Source organism: Anabas testudineus, chromosome 4, assembly GCF_900324465.2.
Source record: "Anabas testudineus chromosome 4, fAnaTes1.2, whole genome shotgun sequence".
Lineage (NCBI taxonomy): Eukaryota > Metazoa > Chordata > Actinopteri > Anabantiformes > Anabantidae > Anabas > Anabas testudineus.
The window spans coordinates 17,934,238-17,954,963 of NC_046613.1; the positions used below are offsets into that span (position 1 = coordinate 17,934,238).

A 20,726-nucleotide genomic window follows, 5' to 3' on the forward strand; every position below is an offset into this window, starting at 1 on the left:
TAAGGGAACAGACTTGGTTTCTGAAGACATACTGTGGTGAACCGTAGGTACGGGTGCACAATGTTGATATATTGTCTTTGTCTAAGTGGTAGCCTTGATAATTTTATTTTGTTGAGAATGTAAATATAAAATATAAAATATTCACATTGTGCCATATCTAGCCATAGCAGGAATCATCTACTGTGCTCTGTTCAACCCCTACTCTCCCTGCTTTTATATAGCTCTACTTTGCTCTTTATACTACCATATGTATTGCTACAAACTGTGCCAATCAAGTAGAAATCCTTTCCCCTGATTGTATTTATAATATCTGGTATATTCTTCTTAGCATTAAAAGGCAGACTCCGTGTATGGATGGATGGCATGTGTACTCACATGTAGCAGAAGGACAGCAGCGAGGAACGACTGACCCTGACAATAACCAATTTCCTCATCATAGACAGAGTAGGCCTGCAAAAGACAAAGAAAAGCAGAGAGAAACTCAAAAATTTGATTTGGTTCTTCTGTAAAAGATTACTGGTATCACTCAGGCTTTTAAAAAAATACTCTATGCTGTCATGGTAAAACCTATTTTTTCTCTTCGTTTTCACTTCATTTTAACACGAACATTGTAGAAACTAAAGACTGTTCACCCCCTTTGGCCTATAAAACACTTGAATTGAAGGTGGTAATAAAGTATGTATTTTGGTAGTATTTTTAAAAGTTTGACAGAGCAGTGAGCTTTACTGTGATAGTGGGATGTGGTGCAGGTAAATGAGTCTTAAATATACAGTGAGGATCTGAGGATCATCAACTGTGGGAGTTTTGAAGAAGGTGACTACTTATTAAAACAGGTGCTAAAACATCCTCTTAACAGTGGAAATGTCAAAAGCTATGACATTGCCATGGATATGATATTCCTTATGTGAATATTCTTCATTATGGGATACAGTTGCAAGAAAGAGTATGTGTGGGATTCCACCCTGCACTGTGAATGTTTACATGTTATGTTCAATAAAAACATGAAAACATATAATGTTTGTGTACTTTTATATACTTTTTCTTGCAACTGTAGATAATGTGATATGTAAAGTGAAATGTTGTTTAATTAACTATTACATAATACATCAAAAAAGTTGCTATAGATACTTGCTGTCTAATATGGGTCATGATGAAAAAGCATGTTGACGTAATCAATTGTGGCATTTTGCATGGAACGCCCCAGTGTGTTACAGTGCTTGCATTTATTCCTGACAGCTCCCACTCCCAGATATCCTTAAATTTTAATCAAAATTGAGGGAGAGATCTAATACAATGGTCCTCTGGAGCTTTGTAAAACTAAAATAGCCTGACATAAGAAATCAGCATGAACATTTATTACAGTGAGTTTTGTTTGATTGCTCTTTGGTATAAGTGCCTCAGAATACCTGTTGTATTTCAGTAAAGGACTCGATAGAAGAGTCCCTCCAGCGGATGCTAACAGCTTGTATGGCAACATCACTTTTTAGTTCATTTGTCAGTTTTAAGCAGTTTGTTTGTATATCAGTGTAAACAACCTTTTGCTGTTAAATAAGCAAATCTGATTACAATCAGCACTAGGCATTATAGCATCAGCCTTAGCAGTTAGCAGCCTCCCACCACTGTGTGTGACACATACACCGTCCTAATAAGCCTTAATCATGCATGAACTATATAGTATTGAAAGTTGAAAGTTCGACATTCAAATGGTCCAGATGGTTCACAGATTTCCTATTTAGATAAGTGATAAATGAACTAGTTCTTCCAACATAAATTATGGTTAGTATTTATTGGTATGGACTAATTAACTAATCAAGAAATAACCAATAGAATCTATGAAAGATTATTAGATTAATAATAAATGATACATGCTAAAAATAAATAAGATGTTATCATTAGTTGAACTCTTAGTTAGATAGCAGTCATTAACAATGTTGTTGTTTGAGTTTATTTTAACTTAATAAATCATTTTTGCTTTCAGTCATTCAGTAACTAATCATCTCTTTGCTGTTTATTTACAAAAGCTTAGTGCCTTGCTAATTTTCCAGCTAACACTAGTCAATAAATCACTTTAATGTACTCGTACTGTAAATGTTGTCAGAACATAAGCAGATACAGAAAACATTCCCTAAGAGACAGATTTTCTCTAGCTCCAGGATTTTTTCTTTTTTTTCAGAGGAATTGCCTTGGAGACAGTCAGTCTTTGTCTTTGGTTTACTTTTTGTCAGTGTCAACTCCTCCCTCTCTCTTTTCCCCCTCTTTCCATCTCTATGAGGCTGGCATCTATTGACAAAACCCTAAGTTAACTCCCTATAACAATTAAACGTCCACCTTATAATAGCGAGGGCTGTCGTGATTAAGGAGTACATGATAATTAGACTAACCATGCTTAACTGTGAAACACATAAAATAACAGTTACATCAACTGGGAAATCTGAAAACCTTGTTCGATCTTGGCTTACATTGTTAAAAGTTTGCAAATGACAAGGCAAGAAAACAAGGGTGGCAGTATGTAGCAATTCTCTATTAAACACTCAGAGCGGACACTCACTGTTTCCACTCAGTGTTCTCTTTATAGCAAATTAGGTGGCAATTTCCTATAGAGAGATTGTTAGAAGTGATCCATTTCACAATGATTTAACATTGTTTAACATATACTTTATTGTAGTGAATTTAAAACTAACTCTCTGTACTCACTATCATGGCAACAACAAAACTCAAAAAAGGGGTGACACTCTCCATGGAGAATATAGCTGTGAATAACAAAACAAACATCGTGTGGGACAGAAAAGCTAAATCCACGACTTATAATTCTTTTACAATACAACAAAGAAATGCAAAGTATCACATAAAGTCATGCCAACTTCTTTAACAGGAGAAGAGGATGCTTGTCTAACATAAGAAACCTACATAGATCCGTTAATTAAAGTATGGGGGACCAAACTTGTAGGAGACCTTCAGATGCCCGTTCAGGAGAGGAGCTGTCTCAAAACAGTCGGCAGCTGACACACCCCACCAATCATGATAATGAGCAGACAGAACAGACAGGCTTTTTCACTGTGTAAACAAGGATCCAGGGAGAGTTAAAAGTCTCTAAAACTATTCGACCTACACCTTTTAAATATGGAAGAAGGTGAAGACAATATTAAACATTTTCGTTCATCTGCCTGCATTCTTGCAAGACATATTGAAGAAACATACATTTAATGCCTGATTACAGGGGAGGCATCTGAGAAGGCAGAACTGAAGTAGGGAACAGGTAAGCCCCAAGTCCAGTCAATCGCCTCACTTGTAAAACCTTTAAAAAAAAGTTTGAGAGATCTGCTGCACCAGAACTGAGCACAGAGAACACAAAGAAACAAAGAGTTGTTACATCATGACAATGCACTTTACGTTGTGGTTGTACTCATAGTTACTGTGGCAGAGTTAAATGAAAAACACAATTTTATGTATTTTTTTTAGACTTTGTCCAGAACCAGTTGAAATGACTAAGATGCTCAGGAGTCAGTATCTTCGTCACAGATATTTTGGCAGGATGCTCATTCTTTGATGGACACATTAACTGCAGGAAAAGCCAAAGCTCTAAATGTTGGATCAAATGATTCTTTCCCTAATTTTCATCCTTGAAAAATGAGTTTGGACGTACAGAGCTCCACTGTTGATCTGTACAGCTAATTTGGGCATTCATGCGGAGGTAACGGAGAAGTCTTGTGGACCTGTCTGCAGAGTAATCTACACGCTGACATGCGTGATGGAGCGTGCCATTCACACGTCCCCAACTCGGCTGGGAGAAGTGCATACTGACAGATGGATGGGGGAGGTCCTGGTGGGAGAAATCTAAATTTGTTAGCCTGAGCAGATAATAGGCTCAGAGGGGTGTATTATTACATTATTACATTATTTTTTGCATATGTTAAAAAAATGAATAGTTGTTTAACTTGGTGGGCAGGAGTGGTGGCTAGAAGGTCTCCAGTTTGATAGGCCAGCCAGTGGGGGCTTTTCTCTGTGGAGTACATGTTTCCCCAATGGCTAATTAACCAAAACGTGCAGTCAGGTTAACTGGTAACTCTAAACATCCTAAATGTGTGAATGTGAATACCTGTAAATATATCATATATACTTAAATACTTACTAGAACACTTACTAGAATATACCTTGAGAAAAACCTTCATTTTCTTTTTAGAAAGAAAGAAGGCAAAATAAATGCTGAATAAGTTATACAACCTAGTTGAACAGAGCCTTTAACAGAGCAAGATGTTGCCATCGTGACTTTGGCTCTCTATAACCTGTGTGACAATCAGTGGGCGTCTGCGCTGACAAAGTGTCCTTGAAAACCAAAACAATGCATAACTGACGTTTAATTCAAGAGAAATCTTTCATTGAATTTAGTAAAAAGATATGACAACTAGCTCATTCCTTTTTGTTTATGAAATACTGAACCAAGTTATTAAATAACTATAAAAACTATAATCTCAGTTCTGTTTCCATGGTAATATAATTCCTGTGAATTATTATTTGCTCACTGTACAACAGAAATAGTTTCTTGCTTTCATACGTCAAACGTCAATGTCAGCTTCAGAATACAAAAGGAATGAGCAAGGCAAACCTTTACAATAGCCTGCCGAAGCCTGTCTGCATGTATACTTACTGTATACTCTAAGTATACAGAAATCTGATCAGAAAGACAGTTACCAGGATACGAACTAGTATGCTGAATATTGTGCACATCAATGTTATATACAATGTTGTTTAGTTGATGAGTCATGTTACTGCATTATTGTGTTTTTATTAAGTTTGTTTTCCAAGGAAATATAAAAGATATTCATTCTCTTTAATCCATTAACTGAGAAAATAATACTCTTTTCTGGGAAAACAGTACAGAACTCAGGTGACATTCCCCATAGAATATAAGTTAGAAAAAAAAGACTCCAGGCTTATTACTGAATAGAACATGAAGATGAATATACACTTTGTCCTGGATCCTATGTGCCTCTAACCCACTCATGCCTCAAGATCCAAGCAACCTTATCAGCTGCAAATCTACATGGATTTGCATACAAATGAGGGCTGGCTCGCCACTGACCTAGTTGGGTCCAGCCTGGATGCTAACCCTTCCTGACAGGTTCTCCCAGAGCGCTGACCAGCCATACTCTACATCTGCATTGCCAAGGAAACAGGTACTAAAGTTCCAAATCATTCTACAACTACTTTTGATGGACAACAACAAAAAAATACGTTTGTGTATAATTCAGACTTTCTGTGCAGACCCAACTGCTCATTACATAATTCCTGTATGTGAGCTTCTAAATACTTTTAGAGTCAATTATAAGCTGCCTTCAGACATGCTAAATGTAAATAAAAAGTTAAAGTGAATATAAAACATAAGGTCAACTAATTGGTGTATTTCACATAGGAAGTAATGAAAGCGATGAGCAGGTTTCTTTTCTCACAAAGAAGCTGCAGAAAAGTCCGAAGGCCCAAACTGTTTACTTTCCTGAATATATTGGTGGATTTGCATTCATAAAAGGATAAAACCTACACAAAAAGTACACCTAAGATTTGGTTAAATGTTGCTTGTTTAACATCTACCAGATTCTTTGGGAAGCTGCCTACTGTCCTCTTTCTCAGATCTGCACTTTGTTTCTTGGACCTTCTCATTATACTGTGTAATCCCTTTGTTGCATCATTCCGGCTCAGAATAAATATAAACTGCTCAAAGAAATCATTTGAAGGCCAGTGTTGCATGTTCATGATGAGTGTGTGTAGCCTTTCACTCACAAATGTTGCTCACTCCCATCCAATTATTTACCCAGGACCCATTTTTGACTATACATACACCACTTTCAGGTTAGATTTTGTCTGTTTGTGACAGAGCTGTTAGAGATCTGGGGTGACACAAAGTCATCTGTGCACAAAAAAGAAAGTCTTGGTTGAGTTCACAGCTGCAGTCAGGTTAGGAGGAAGACAGTGACAGAGATTAAGACTGGCTTTAATACATTACAGTAGTGCTGACCTTGGCTTTTGTCTGAATAAAATGTACCTTGTGTCTTCACAGATAATTACCTCAGCATGTGAGTCCACTGGGATCCTCCCCTTATAGCACGTGTTTTCCTCATTCATCTTAATAAAAAGCAGGCACTCCTTCTTATTTCTTAAAAATGGTGCCAGGCTAAAGCTGTTCCCAAAAGGTCAGCACGACTGGCTGTTCAATATTGTATGTGTATGTGTGTATAGAGGGCTTTAAGTTTGTAATATAACGTGGGCTTGGTTTTCATGGATAATAGCCTGGCATGTATTTTTCAAAGAGCAGATGTAAGATTTATGTAGAAATTAGGGGAATGCAATGTACTAAACCTTACTTATAACCTTAAATCTGAAATATATCCATATACAATTCATTGTAATTGGCTTTAATGCCAGTACCAGTAATATTCAAAAGGATAACCTGTAATCAAAATGTGCAATAAAAGGATGAAGCATTTAACAGCCAACTGGTTTATATCTTGCCACAAATTTGATATTCAGAAACCAGTTTTGGTGGATCATTTTAGAGAACTCTGCCACCTACTTAACAGCCATCATGTTTTTCATTTAGAAAATTGGAAGATCAATGACTGTCCACTGAGGGGTGCGTACATCTGTCATGTCATGTGTAGGAAGAGTTCAGGTTGATGTTTCAGTAAACTCAGGCACTGTCAATCACAGTTGGTGGAGAATTTAAAATGCTAAGCAAACTGCTCCTGTGCCTTGCCAGACCACAAAGCAAAAAAAAAAAAGAAAAGAAAATGCTCTGGCTTCATAGGAATAGACACATTTTAGAAGGTTTAGGATACATTTCAAAATTAGCTTCTCATCTCACAGTGCTTGATTCTCAGCAGGAAGGTTTTCAAAAATGTTCAAAGACAGCATGAAAGAGTTTAGAGATTTGCCTTCTGTTCCACGAAGCCCTAAAAATGAGGTAACATACTGTATTGTATAATCCAGTACTAAATTTCATCAAATTTAAAGTATGTTAATGTTACTGAACTCTGTTGCTAGATGAATGTCTTTTAACATTCTTAATATTTTGCTCACCTTGCAGATCTTGTACAGGGAATCCTGTCCATCTCCATCAGAGTCCTTGAAGTAGTCGTGTGCTGGGAATGTACGATGGATATCCCGGGTGATGACACCTTCCTGGGCTGAGTCCTGCAACACACATGAATTACATGATTTAGACAAATGACAAAACCAAAGTCAAATTGAGATACATGATGTTTTTCGAGTTTTGAAATCCTGTTCATGGTTAAAAGGAAGTCTGAGTTAAATAGTGCTCATCCTGATAAAAGTACTTGTTTCATAACAGATACATGACAAGAAAAGAGAAGCTAAGAATTTTTCAACTCAGATGAGACTGTTCACTAATAACTAACGTTCCTAAATATATTTTTTGTGTAAATGGTTTTTATACAATAGAACAAAGTGCAATGTATTATACTTAACCTAGAAACACATGTATCAGTTCACAGTTATGACACAAAACAGCAACACACTAATCACTGCTACTGCATTTGTTGTGTTTGTATGTATGAGTATTGGTGCTTGTCCTGTTCCTTATGCAACAGCACTCCCCAGGCCTCTGTCTAATCCACAACCACTGCAGTGTACACACATATACTGTACCAAACAACTTGTTTTCCTATGCATTTCTCAGTCACATAAACAGGCACTCTGCTTTATCCCCTTCAGTTTTATTTCTCACACCCAGTAATTTTCACTGTCTCTCTCTCTCTCTCTCTCTCTCACACACACACACACACACACACACACACACACACACACACACACACACACACACACACACACACACACACACACACACAAACACACAAACAAACAGTATCAGAGAAAAGGCTGGCAGCACAGCATTCTCCAACAACTCACTGTAAGCTGCAGATAAAGCAACCCTGACTCTGACTGGCCTTGATGTGTGTGACAGAATGGAGACTGTGTGTGTGTGTGTGTGTGTGCGGGCGATTCTTTTCCTTCCTTGTTTCCCAACAATACAGAAAAAAAGTTAGGAGTGTCTCAGAGCAAAAAGGCCATCTGCTGCAGATGGTAAAAGCTCTTGGTCAGGAGGTCCTCTATTGTCCACATGTATACATGTATAGAAAACCAAAATACAGGTTATTGTCAGTTACATCCCTGCTTAAATTCTACAGTACAAGCCTGATGCAGTACAGATTGGTTTTAGCACAATGACAGATAAGGTTAGAATCAATGTTTCTTAAAGATTAGTGGATGGTGGATCAATGTTTATTCAGTAAAAGAATGAGAGAAGCACTGGAAGCCTACATTGAAAGTAGATGACTGCACTGCATAAAGAACAGTTTAATTATTCAGAGAGTAAAAATATTACTTTAAAAATAATTATAGTCTAATGATTGATGTATTACTCATTATGAACACATTTATGACTGTGTAATTACCATGGCAACATCAGCAAGAGCCAGCAAAAAATCAGGTTGACAGTGATAGTTGTAAACACTTTGATTTAATAAACCATGCATGCCTCTATTAATTAACAGCCTCATTACTCAAAAAATAGCACAAAAAATAAGGACAGGACGTCCTCTGCTTAATCTCCTTCATTCCTCCCTTCTTGTTTTGCATCCTTTTTTCTTCTTCTTTTTAATTTCCCCCTGCATATTTCCTTCTCTCCTTGAATTCGCCACTCTTCATTTATCTCCTCCCCTTTTGTGCTACTATATTGTATCCTCTTTCCTACTTCATCTCCTACTGTACAATCTCCTCTTCTGATTTCTCCATTTCCTTTTCTCCCCTGTTATACACGTCTCTGATCTCTTTCATCTTCTATCCTCCTTTCTATTTCATTTCCTTCTCTCTGACAGCGATAGTTCACATACTAAATGCACCAGTGTCGTCTTTCTGCTGTGAAATTAAAAGAATCTAAGTTTTGTCTGTGACCAACATTTGTTCAGAAGCCAAAAACAAAACATACTGTACATGTGCATTTTAAATGTAATGAATCTTATGTATTATTAAAAACTAAATAATAATATTATTTAATTTTCTAATATTAATATATAATGTTTTAGTAACAACAATGTAATGAGAAAACAGTAAAGACTTAGTTAAATGCTATTTATCTGAATAGATGTGTTTCTGCATGAATGCTAAAGCTGGGAGCTCTTTGATGTCTGCAGGAAGACTGAGACGTTGAGAAGAAATCACAGCCTCATCACAAGCGTCAGATCTCAATCACAGAGCCTAGTTCAACTACACAATTAGTACTAAACAAAGAATAAACCTCAGTCATGCCTTCCTCTACAAGCTATATTAATAAATAGCAACCATCACAAATTGAGAAGTCTATGAAGCAGCAGGGTGACCAGGTGAGAATAACCTAATTGTCCGTGCTCGTATGTTAAATCATAACTCAATAAAACTGTTTAAACAGGCTAATTGGAACAAAACTAAAGATTTTTCTCATGGTGCAATGGTTTGAAGGGGTGAGCTCTATACACCACAATCCTTTTAGGTCATCACCCCCTGAAGTGGGACAGACTGGATGCTGTCACTGAAGGCTAGACTTGGAGAGCTCAGCATTGTCACCACAATCTCCATCATCCAAAGGATCTTCAGCGCGAGTCAATGGAAAAGACAGGGGGATCCACAGTAGAGGGCTGTTAGCAATGTGTTTGTTGCATTTCCAGACAGGAGTAAGAGAAGGACAGAGGATCTGTGGCTGCGATAAGACCAGGGTGAGGAAAGAAAAGGCTATTCTTGACTTCAGGCAATCCTCTCAGTTTTATGCGCTTGCTTGTTTAGTTGGTGAAAAAGGTGGATGGCAGTTTGGGATGTGATGATTTTCACAACCACTGACAGGAAGGTTGTTGTTGAATCCTTCCAGATAGGCAAAAACCAGTAAGCTGCTTCACAGGAGTGACAAGGTAAGCCTATAGACCCTGTTAGACCAAAGCCTGTGTAAAAAAAGAACTACATAAACATATTCATGAGGGCATCTACCACAGTCTGCTTACAGATGTACACTGTTGAATACATTAAAGCTCAAATTTCAGTGTAACCAAGTACACCCAGACACATAATATCTACTTTTACTCGCACATAAATCCAGGAAAATATTTGTCTGCTACACCACAGAATAATACACATACAAGCTCTGGCCCACAGACTCACACTTTTACAGTTTACACAAATGAAGCACATCAGCACAGACTTTCTTAGAACTTTGCAGATGGCATTATAAATATAAAGGGATTTTAAATAGCATTAACACAGGCAGGGGGTTGGATCAACACTGTCCATCATCAGTACAAACCCATCGTACTGTATGTGTGCATTTCCCAGTATTGTGCGTACCTTTCAGATTTATTCACTGGTATCTTTCAAAGTGACTCACTGAAGGTAGAACCCAGAAAGAAAAACACAATGGAGTAAGAAAAGGAGGATTGAGAGAGGCAAAGAGAGAAAAGGCAGACAGACAAATATCAAGACAGATACAACAGAGAAGTTGAGAAAGAGAGATAAAGAGAGGAGAGCGATATGTACACAAAGGGGAATGAGAGGCTTCCTCTAATTGTAGCCTGGGGGCTTGTTGGGCAGACAGTCCATTACTCAGACCTCACCAACAGGTAACCTACTTAACACACACAGCTAAAAATAAAAACTGCTGATGAGTCCAAACCTGCACTCCACCTCCATGTCTCTCTACAGTGAAATACATTTAATTTTCCCACACTGACTCGACTTGAAGAAGCTGCCACGTACAAAGATGAGAGGTTTTCCTCTGCAGATGACTGGAGTTTGGAGGCACATTTTGGCAAGCAACAGTTTTGTGTCCAGTTTATTTAGAATTTTGGTATAAAAATTTGTCTCTGCTGGACTTTACAGACCTGCGATAGAGTAGTGACCTGCACAGGGCGTACACCGGCTCTCACCCATTCACAGTTGGGATAAGCTCCAGCTCCAGAGGACGAGCAGTTAGGATAATGTATAGATGGATGAAGGTGCTTTATATACATGATTTGTAAAGCATGCTACATATAATGTAGATGTATAATAGTATTATTCTTATATATAATGTGTGGCTTGGAGAATAGGGAGTTTCACATTCATTGATTTACAAAACTGACAAAATGGCTAAAAGCTGTTTTCAGTTTTAGTCACAACATATGAGAAAGAACAGGTTCTAATGGCTGAAGTAAAACGGCTCCTGCTGCAATGCTACTAGGGGAAGGCAGTAAAAGGGCAGATGCTTGATGGGGGATATTTTAAATGTTAATCACTGCCTAGGGAACTGTTCCTTAATTTATATTAAGCTTGAAGGCAGTACGAGAAAACACCTGTCATTTTATAATAAAAACAATCAATATAGAATCTGGTACAGCTTACTGAGTTTACAGTACAACTGAGTTGTTCACTGTGTGTTCTGTGCTCTTATTGCAGGTTGAGTCCTCTGTAAACTTGCACTTGTACACTGTTTGCATAATTGGCTATTAGGTTGTGTCAACTTCCCGAGTTTCTATAGGGGTGAAAGATGAAACCAGCATATTCAGGTCCACTGGTTACTCATCTAAGGGCCAGCTGACATTGGTGACTAGTGACCTTGGTCAAGTTTGTCCTGCTGCAAGTCTGCACTGTATCAGGTAGACAGGTTGAGTTTTTCCACTGTAAGAATATCGTGCTGTACCTACACTGGATCTCCTAATTTAGTACACTGCGGTACAGGATCAAGACTCAGTGAGTGTGTCACTAAATAAGGAAAATGACACTTGCACCTTTCATGGCAGAAAAACATACTTCAAGTGCAGTATCAATCATCACCCTTTATCAATAGTACAAAAATAGCAATTGAAAAGCTACTATCGCAGAGCAATGTATAACAGTATGTATGTGGCTTAAACATTGCTTACAAAAGTAAAAATATATCTCATGATATGAGGCCTTGTTTTTGAGAACAAATATTACATTGTGTGGTCTCTTTGTCTGACATCTGTATGAAAATACACAGAGCATATGGGATTAGTTTAGAGACCCAGTGAGTCAGACATCTTATATTAGGAACAGTTAAACTGACTTCTTGGGTTCTGGGAACACTGGACCTTAAGTATTTTTTAAACATGACACATAGGAGCAAAGTCAGAAAAGAAATATGCCAACACTTCTCAGTACAAAGTCAATATGTCAACATTTTGCTTTAGCAGCATGAATCAGTCTATCCATCAATAGCACTCAAACCTGTCAAAATGTCCTTGAGCAAGATAATAAAACACCTACCTGCTCTCACATTCTCACTCTGTCTGGATTAAAGTGGTAGTTAAATGCTTAAAATGTAACAATATACATAAAGACTCTTGGAAGCAGCTCCATGTTTCTCCTTATTATACAATTCTGGAGAGGGCAGTGAACTCTCAAGTTGCCCTTCTAATCTGACAGTGTTACACAACTTCCGGGTGTGGAAGGACCCACGGGTGCTGGTGGGTGAGCAACAGGAAGGCAGCCATACTTCAAATGGCTAAACCAGTGTGCTGGAGCAAAATATGCCAGGTTTGTACAGCTGAACACACAGAGCCTATAAAGTCAAATCCCAGCCAATCAGAGAAGATGCTTCTAGTGTTAAACTCCTGGAGTCAACCATGAAGACAGATTGCTGGGTATGATGTCAAACTGTGCGTACAGAATAATTTCATACAAGCATAGCTGCTAAACATAACTCTCATGTTTCACTTAATTCCAGCAACTGCAACCTGTCTGAAAACACTGATCAGTGAATAAGGTAACGAGACAATGCACCTAAGGAGACAACGTATTGTGTAAAAATCCAGCTTTTTTCATCCTATTCAAATTTAATTATTCAGTGTTTCTTCTCTGAATCTCACTACTGCCAAGGTAAAAGAAAAAATAAACTTTAAATAGTACAGTAGGCTAATCAGCACAGTGACAGAAACCCTCTTCATTAAAATCACATTCTCTTAGGTGGGTTAACAGCTCCCTGTGGCGAGTTTCACACCAGGTTTAAGTGTAAAACACACTCCTGAAGCTGAACAGAAAAATCATTAACTTCCTGTTTATGTGTTTCTCATCTCCATACAGTGTAAAACCTTATTATTGATCCTATTTCTCAGTCAGAGGCCTTGTTTCCCCTACTTCTCACCCTGGCAGAGTGGTGCATCAATTGAATAAATTCAATTCAATTGTTTTGATTCTACAGTCTCTGATAGGAATGAGGAAACAAAAGCAAGTGCTGCACCATCAGAATCTGGCTTAAGCATGACTGCGGAGAGGTGCATATATAGGGCCATATTAGAGAACAGAGGCAGTATGAGCCGGCAGGATGCCATGTTAAAGAGCATGTTGGTTGCAGGACTGCATCTTGGAGCTCCTCCAGTCAACATGAATTCAGAGACACAAAACTAATAGAACATGTGTGATGTGCTGCAGCACTGTTTGCAGCATCACAAAAATACTATGAGACAAGTGTCCAATAGATATGATAATAGACAAAATGCAAATAGGATGATGAATCTAGATAGTTGTGAATGTTGAGTATAATCGAGAGCTCAAGAAATTACTTTAAAAGGCAGACAGACCAAAGGAGGAAAGGTGACCCAAGGAGAATGAAGAGAAGAGTGGCAGCTGACCTTGAGAATATTAGCTAGTGAATTCGTCTTTTAAATAGATGACAGCTCCTTCAATAGAAGGCCAATAGTGAAAGTGACAGACTGGGTTTATAAACCCCAAAACCCAGAAAATGAGGGAGGAAAAAGTAATATGACAAATAAGACAGAAACACAGACTGTAAAAACTTCAGAATAAAGTATAAAGTAGTACAGTAATCTCCCAGCTGCACCCTGAAAGCAATATCGCCCTTGGATTGATTAAGGTTTTTGCATGTTGAGTCTTGGTTGTGTGTATATTCTATCATGTTACTGTAACTTTGTTCCTGTAATCTGCCATAATATATGAGAAAAGAAGTAATGCCACCTAATGTCAACTTCCTCAGATGTTATTATTACAAAACAACCTAAAAGCAGGAAACCACACTAGAAGCACAAACCCAACCATTCCCTGTTCTGTGAGCATTTGTGTGGCGGTACCACCAGCTATAGCACAGCTGCTACGTTTTAGTGAAGCCTGGTTACCCTGTTTAGTTTCCCTGTGTTGTGATGAAGATCAAGAAGATTGGTGCCATACAGAAAAATATGTGTTCAGCACAGCTCAGCTTTGTCTTTGAGGGTACATGTAAAATGCTTTCTAGGCAATTTAAAGGTCTGCCATTAATTTCCACTGAGGCACCTCCTGGCTTGATGAAAAAATAATGTTAACCTGCTGGGCTTGAATATATCTATATCATCTTTTTAAGGGGATTGGCTCAATTAGGCACTATTAAAACGCGAGGCAGATTATGGGAGATCATATACAAAAGCTAAAATATTTTGGTTGTTATCTGCTTTACATTTCAAAGAAAGGGGCTAATTCTACAAGTCAGGCAAAATACACACACTGTGTTGTAACTTCATAGTATACACTGTCAGACAGCCAGGGTGTAATAATGACACAACCTTCTCTGCTGATACACCTGGCTCCCCCAAACACTGCACATCCCTCTTTATTTGAGTGGGACACAGTGAGATAATTTATTGGTGTGATCTTCAGAGGACAGGAGCCCAGTAATTAAAAACCAGCTACCCCTGAGGCCTTTGTCCTTGGTTGCTGGTGAGAAAGTTTCTGGAGGCTTCCCTGGAGGGTTGAGGGTAGGGAGGGGCAACAGCTGGCCCGCCTGGCAAATTGCAAATTCATCTGTCTCTGTATCGCTGCCGTGGCATTTTAATGGTCAGACTGCTTCTGCATTTCAATAAGCAGTGTTGGGAGTGCTGCCACAGTGTTCAGGCAGCAGGCAAGAAAGTGGAATGTCTAATTTTGCTAACAGTGAAATTGATGACAAGCAAGCAGGCTGGAGAAAACACTTAACACGGAGAGCAGAAGGGTAACAGAATTACTAGGATTAGTGAGCCTTTCTTTACTTCTCTTTTTAAATTAAATGTTAAGTCTATCGCTGGGAAATAATATAGCACTTAACTAAGTTATTGAAAACCAATAGACCAAAGAGATATAACAAAGAAAAATGCCACTCTTCTTAACAAACAATCGTTTTTACATCTGGTTCTCGCTCTTGAAATATAAGGAATGAAATGTTCGGAATGAGGTTTTCCTTTTTGGCAGTTACAGGATTGAATCTCATAAGGAGCCTAGTGAGATTTTCAGAGAAGCCAATGTGAACACACCCCTCATGTTAGGTTACAAATTTGCACACCTGTATTAAATTAATTATCACTCATCACTGGTGAAAATGTGAAAGGACTTAAGTGCCATCCTGAACAAAATAAAACACAATTTTATGTTGATGTGGGTGAGCGAACCTTCTATCTTTTGGGGTTGAGGATATTTATTAGTAGAATACTGTACCCAGTGTGCAGCACACTGTCGGTGCCTTTGCAAAATAAAAACAAAAAAACATGAGGTGGATTATACACAAAAACTGTTGAAACAATGCACAAAAACATGCAGTGCTGTTCCACTCTACATTTGGTAGGGAACAAGTTGGTGCTTTAGCAGAAAGAGATGTCCTCCTCTCACACAAGTGCGCACACACACACACACACACACACACACAGAGCATTAGTGCGAGAGGTCAGTGAATAAAGTGCAACCCCTCAGGTATCTGACATTTTCTGTGCGTTGTGGTTTTACTGGAGGATCTGAGTTGAGCCTCTGTTATGTTGGGACACAAGACCCTAGGGGATGATAGAGGTGGAGTGGTGGGTCAGATACTCAGTGAAATGGTTCATGACATAAACCACAGAGACCTGTGTGGGGATGTGAATAAGACTGGGAACTGTTGTGTCTGCATCTCTAGATTGTCTTTCCACTTATTTGTTACTATGTCACAGAAACAGTGTGTACACTACTCACACACAGGCATGACATACACTGAGTGACCAACACATACAGTTCAGTGTACATTCAGTACATTTCCTTCTCAAATTTCCTTCTCCAAAATAAAAGCACACATGAATAAATAATGAAGACGTTGCTATTTTGGAGCCAATGTTAACATCCATTTTAATTGCGACCTATTTATAAACTTCAAATAAACTCTCTCTGAAACCTTGTTGCTTCTTCTGACTCAGGGTTTCCATAGCGACACAGCACCTCTTAAGTTCTGATGTTCAGCTGGGAAGAACCAGAGACAATGGAGACACTCAGCTGTAACCAAGGACGTGGCACTGGATATTTGGCTTGACTTATCATATTCATCTTAAATAAATTTCTTATCCATTTATAATTGCACAGTTTCGCCTCACAAGTTTTTGAAAAAAGCAACAGTGGAGTAGTTTCAGATTTAACAATAAACAGCTACCAGCTCCATTGTAATTTCAGGAAATGTAAACTGGTAAATACATCACTCTGTTGTGGATTTACAGCACAAACACACCAAATGCAGACTGTGCACACACATCTGAAGCATTAAGTCAAAGTAAGTACAACACACTGTGTCTACACAGACTGTGTAGTGAAAGGAGAACATTAATAACATCGGCTTCTGTCCACCGTCAATGCTTTCACAAGATGCATTGAGGCCAGAGTTTTTGGCACCACACAGAACCTAATGCACTTGGTTACATGCATTACAAAAATAGACTTAAAGTGTAAAAACACAGTTTGGGTGTCAGCTACAATACAAGTGTACACAACAGACAAAACGTGAGCTGTTACATGGTCTATGTTTACAGCTGAACTATATTGGACAAATACGCGTTCCATCACACACGTCTAAAACAACTGACATGTCTTCTGTGTAGATAGGGCATGAGTACGTATTCATATTATATATTTAATATAGATAACCTTGAGAATTACTGTTGTAATTACTGATGTGTTTTATACTAAAATATGAATAAAATGCAAATACACCACTGAGAAAGGTAAAAACAACAACAACAGAAAACACACAATTTCATATACACACCCTACGTAATTTTGTGGTAAAAGCTAAGACTATTATCTTTTGACATCTATAGTACTCACTACTAAATTCCTCTCAGGAGTTTCTTCACCCTGTTCGTGTCATCAACTTTGCCTTTTTATATTGAAGACACAGTGGTCCCAGCTGCCAATACATAAGATGATAAGTATCATCAGGATTGGTCCTTGATCTGGTATCCAGGCAGGCAATCACTGCCTCATCAAAGTACAACAAAAACTCTTTATTATCATGGCTACATGAATGGAATTAACGAAATTAATTAACATTTTTACTGTCTGTGCAGGGATTAATTTAAATCATAACGAGACAGAATCAAATGACAATGATCACACAGCCTAGTGAGCTCTACACACAGCTACATTTTGATATTGTTACACTTCATTCATTCACTTTACTGCTCCTGCTCTGACAGAGTACCAAGGCTAAATGCCACCAAGGAAGAACTAGTCACATCATCAACAGCCCGAGGCAAACTGCGGGAAGATCACCACTAAATAACTGCCTACACAGCCGGGCCTGGTGTGCCACTAAAGAAAACACGGTCTCACGTCCAGGGAAAGACAGAAAGAGCAAGAGAGAGGAGACAGGAGAAGGGAGAAAATATGCTATGGAGCCAAGGGGGTAATTTGACTGTTTTATGGGATTTAATTCAGCTAAAGTGCCCTGAGAGAGAATTAGAGAAGCTGGCAAAGCTTCACTACCTGAGGTCTGCAGGGAGATTAACAGTAAAAAACAGATTTGTCTTCCACTGTCCGTCAAGGTGCTTCTCTTTGTCCTCTCTGTATGAATAGCTACAGCAAGAATATATTGGTGCAAATTATTCCAAATCAAATTAGAACAGATGAATAGCACAGAAAAAAGAAAAAAAAAATATATATATATATATATATATATATATATATATATATATATATATATATATATATATGTGTGTGTGTGTGTATAGATAGATAGATAGATAGATAGATAGATGTTCCTGTAGCACTGCAGATAGAAAAGTGGATTGAAGCCGTTCCTAAGTCAATACTTTAATAAGCTCTATTCTGTCACAATAAAATCCTTCTTGAACAGGAAAAAGAATGTCTGCAGTTCAAAGTGTCAGCTGTGTAGAGCTCAGCTGTCAGACAGTGTTGACCATGGAGGAGAAGAAAGGAGAATCCATCACAGTCTGAGAAAGACAGCAAAAGACCAGAAATGTAAAGATTCGGTTTCATGCATAAAAGTCTAAAAACCAACACTGACCAGTTTCATTTGTCATTATTTTAACAAAATGCAAATAATTATACACCAAGTGATTTCATTTGTTCTTCTTTTAAGGTATATATTAATTTGCATTAAAAAAACATTTGGACTAAAATGACATTCTTGTAGATTTCCTGGTGTTAAATATTGTATTCAATGCTTCGAACCATGAGGCATGCAGAGATTTGGAACGGTGGATGAGAGAGGTGCTGTAGATCACTTCGAGCAGTTTATCGCAGATTTAATGATCATTACAGTTGTTCGCATTGAGTTCGCCTTCTGATGTGAGTGCTGTCATCTGAAACGTCTTTTCTGTCAGATTCTTGTCTAAAATTTCATGGCTACTGTTTTAGTTTATAAATATAGAAGACTTTTCAGCTTCTCAGCCTCCCATGACTGAAGTGTATAATAAAAAAAAAAAAAACCTATGAGATAATTGTTTAATCAACATTGACATTAGCATTATAACAGTCCTGACTGTGAATAAAGCTACAGCAAAACAAACAATTTACTATTTTATTTATAGATGTACTCAATAACTATGTTTTTCTGACAGCTACACTTTCACATGCAAAAAACAGTGGGCTCCCAGTGCAGTTAGACATGAGGGTCACTATTGCCATAGAAAATTCCTGACTAGGCAGATAAAAATATTGCAGGCTCAATCAGCATCACATAAAATCTGGTCCCACCACAGGCACAGCAGACAAATAACAACACTGACCTAAATTGGTTTTCATAGTTGCCTCTAGCCATAGAGATGGCTATGGTGCTCAAAGGCGAGGTGGGATTTCACAAAGTGGTTTCAGTTGTGGAGTCAGCATTAAAAAGCAAGACAAAAACAGAGAAGAATGATGCAATAGAGACTAAAAGGACAATAATCAAAAAACTGCAGAATCAGACTTTTTCAAACAGAGTGGAATGCTGTGTGTTACTTGTGACTTGTGACTCCAATGTGCACATTTGGGAGAGTCAAAGCAATTAGAAGATATGGAAGAGAAAGGTCTCAGTGAAGTGGCCACTGATGCACAGAAAGCCTTCCTACCCATAGCAATCACTACATCCAATAATAAAATGGAAGTGGTTGACTCTGAGACTCTTCTGTGATTCCACATTTTAGGGCATTTTCTAACACTTATATCGAGGGCACAATGAGTGGGCAGGTAAGTGATCTGTTTATTGCTCTAGGCTACTATGACAGGATTAAGGTCGATGATCCATGTTGAAATAACGCATCAGATATTGAATTGATTACCATCAAATGCAGTAGAGACATTTGTGATTCCTAGAGAAATAGTCTTGCTGATGTTTTTGATACATCTCAACAGCAATACCAAAAAATATGGTACAGACATTCGTGGCCCACAGCCTATCCACAAAGAGTAATTATAATCACTGTGGGATCTGCTGACATTTAGCTGACAGCAGTTTGATCTCAGAGAGCCACTGGATTGAGTATTACCACTCTTGTAAATTGACAAATAAATGTTTACTTAGTGAAAAGACACAGAATCTGCTGCAACTTGATGAACACCTGTCGGCTATCAAGTTGCAGCACACGATTTCAAAGGCTGACTGAGGCCATGTAAGATGTATGAGGTTGTGTTGCTGTATGACTCTGTCCTCTTTATGCCATCAAAGGCTTTCGGTGGGCACTGCAAGGCTTCATCATTAGCACACAGAAGCAGGAATTGGCTTCTCCGTCAATTATGACTTCCCCACCTCAAAAGAGCGTCAGGTGGTCTTTTCTCAATCACACTGGAAAGAGGGGTAGAGTGGCAGGATGGCAAGGGGAAGGGGAAATGAGATGAGTGTTGCCATTTGTGGAAATAAAAGGGAATTCCTGATATAGTGTTGGTCATGAATATTGAAGAGCCCTATGCTGGGAAGCTGCTCTGAATTAGGCAGAAGATTTGTATTTGAACCCAGGGATTTTTGGTGGGAGGAACAAATATGGATTTTCAGTCAGAAGAGTGCTGTAAATATCAATTTCAGAATGGTTGTCTCCATAACTCCTTCCATAACTACAAATTTATAGTTGTATCAAGTCACTAACACAAGTATAAAAATACACTGGATTCTAAACACAATTATTTTCATTTATACTGAAATAGATCATTTTAGAAATGAGCAAGAAAAACTTTTTTCTTTCAGTCTTCATCTACTACCCTCATTTCTTCTTGTTGCTCTCTCCACAAAACTACTAGGTTTAAAGTCATTGTGGGTAATGGCTGTTTCAAAGCTACATGCAGTGCAAAGGTTGAGTGTATGAATTTCAAAGGCCAATTTAAGAACGAGAACAAGGGCTCAGGTTCTATAATGAGACTACGGTTTATACTGTAAGGAGACATGATGGTGTGTATCAACTCCCACTGGCTGTAAAAGAAAAGTGACCCTGCCACAAAGTTGTTACCTA

General features: G+C 38.2%; 1 protein-coding gene across 3 annotated transcripts in view; it reads right to left on the reverse strand.

Annotated features, from left to right (window-relative positions):
- rabgap1l (RAB GTPase activating protein 1-like) overlaps nt 1-20,726 on the reverse strand; it is an 85,253-nt gene that overhangs the window by 27,519 nt on the left and 37,008 nt on the right. For all 3 annotated transcript variants that reach the window (XM_026345172.1, XM_026345170.1, XM_026345171.1), the window contains exons 14-15: nt 7,072-7,185; nt 376-450 (exon numbers count right to left, since the gene is read on the reverse strand). In XM_026345172.1, coding sequence (XP_026200957.1) covers nt 376-450; nt 7,072-7,185 — 189 coding nt within the window. The remainder of the gene's footprint in view (nt 1-375; nt 451-7,071; nt 7,186-20,726) is intronic.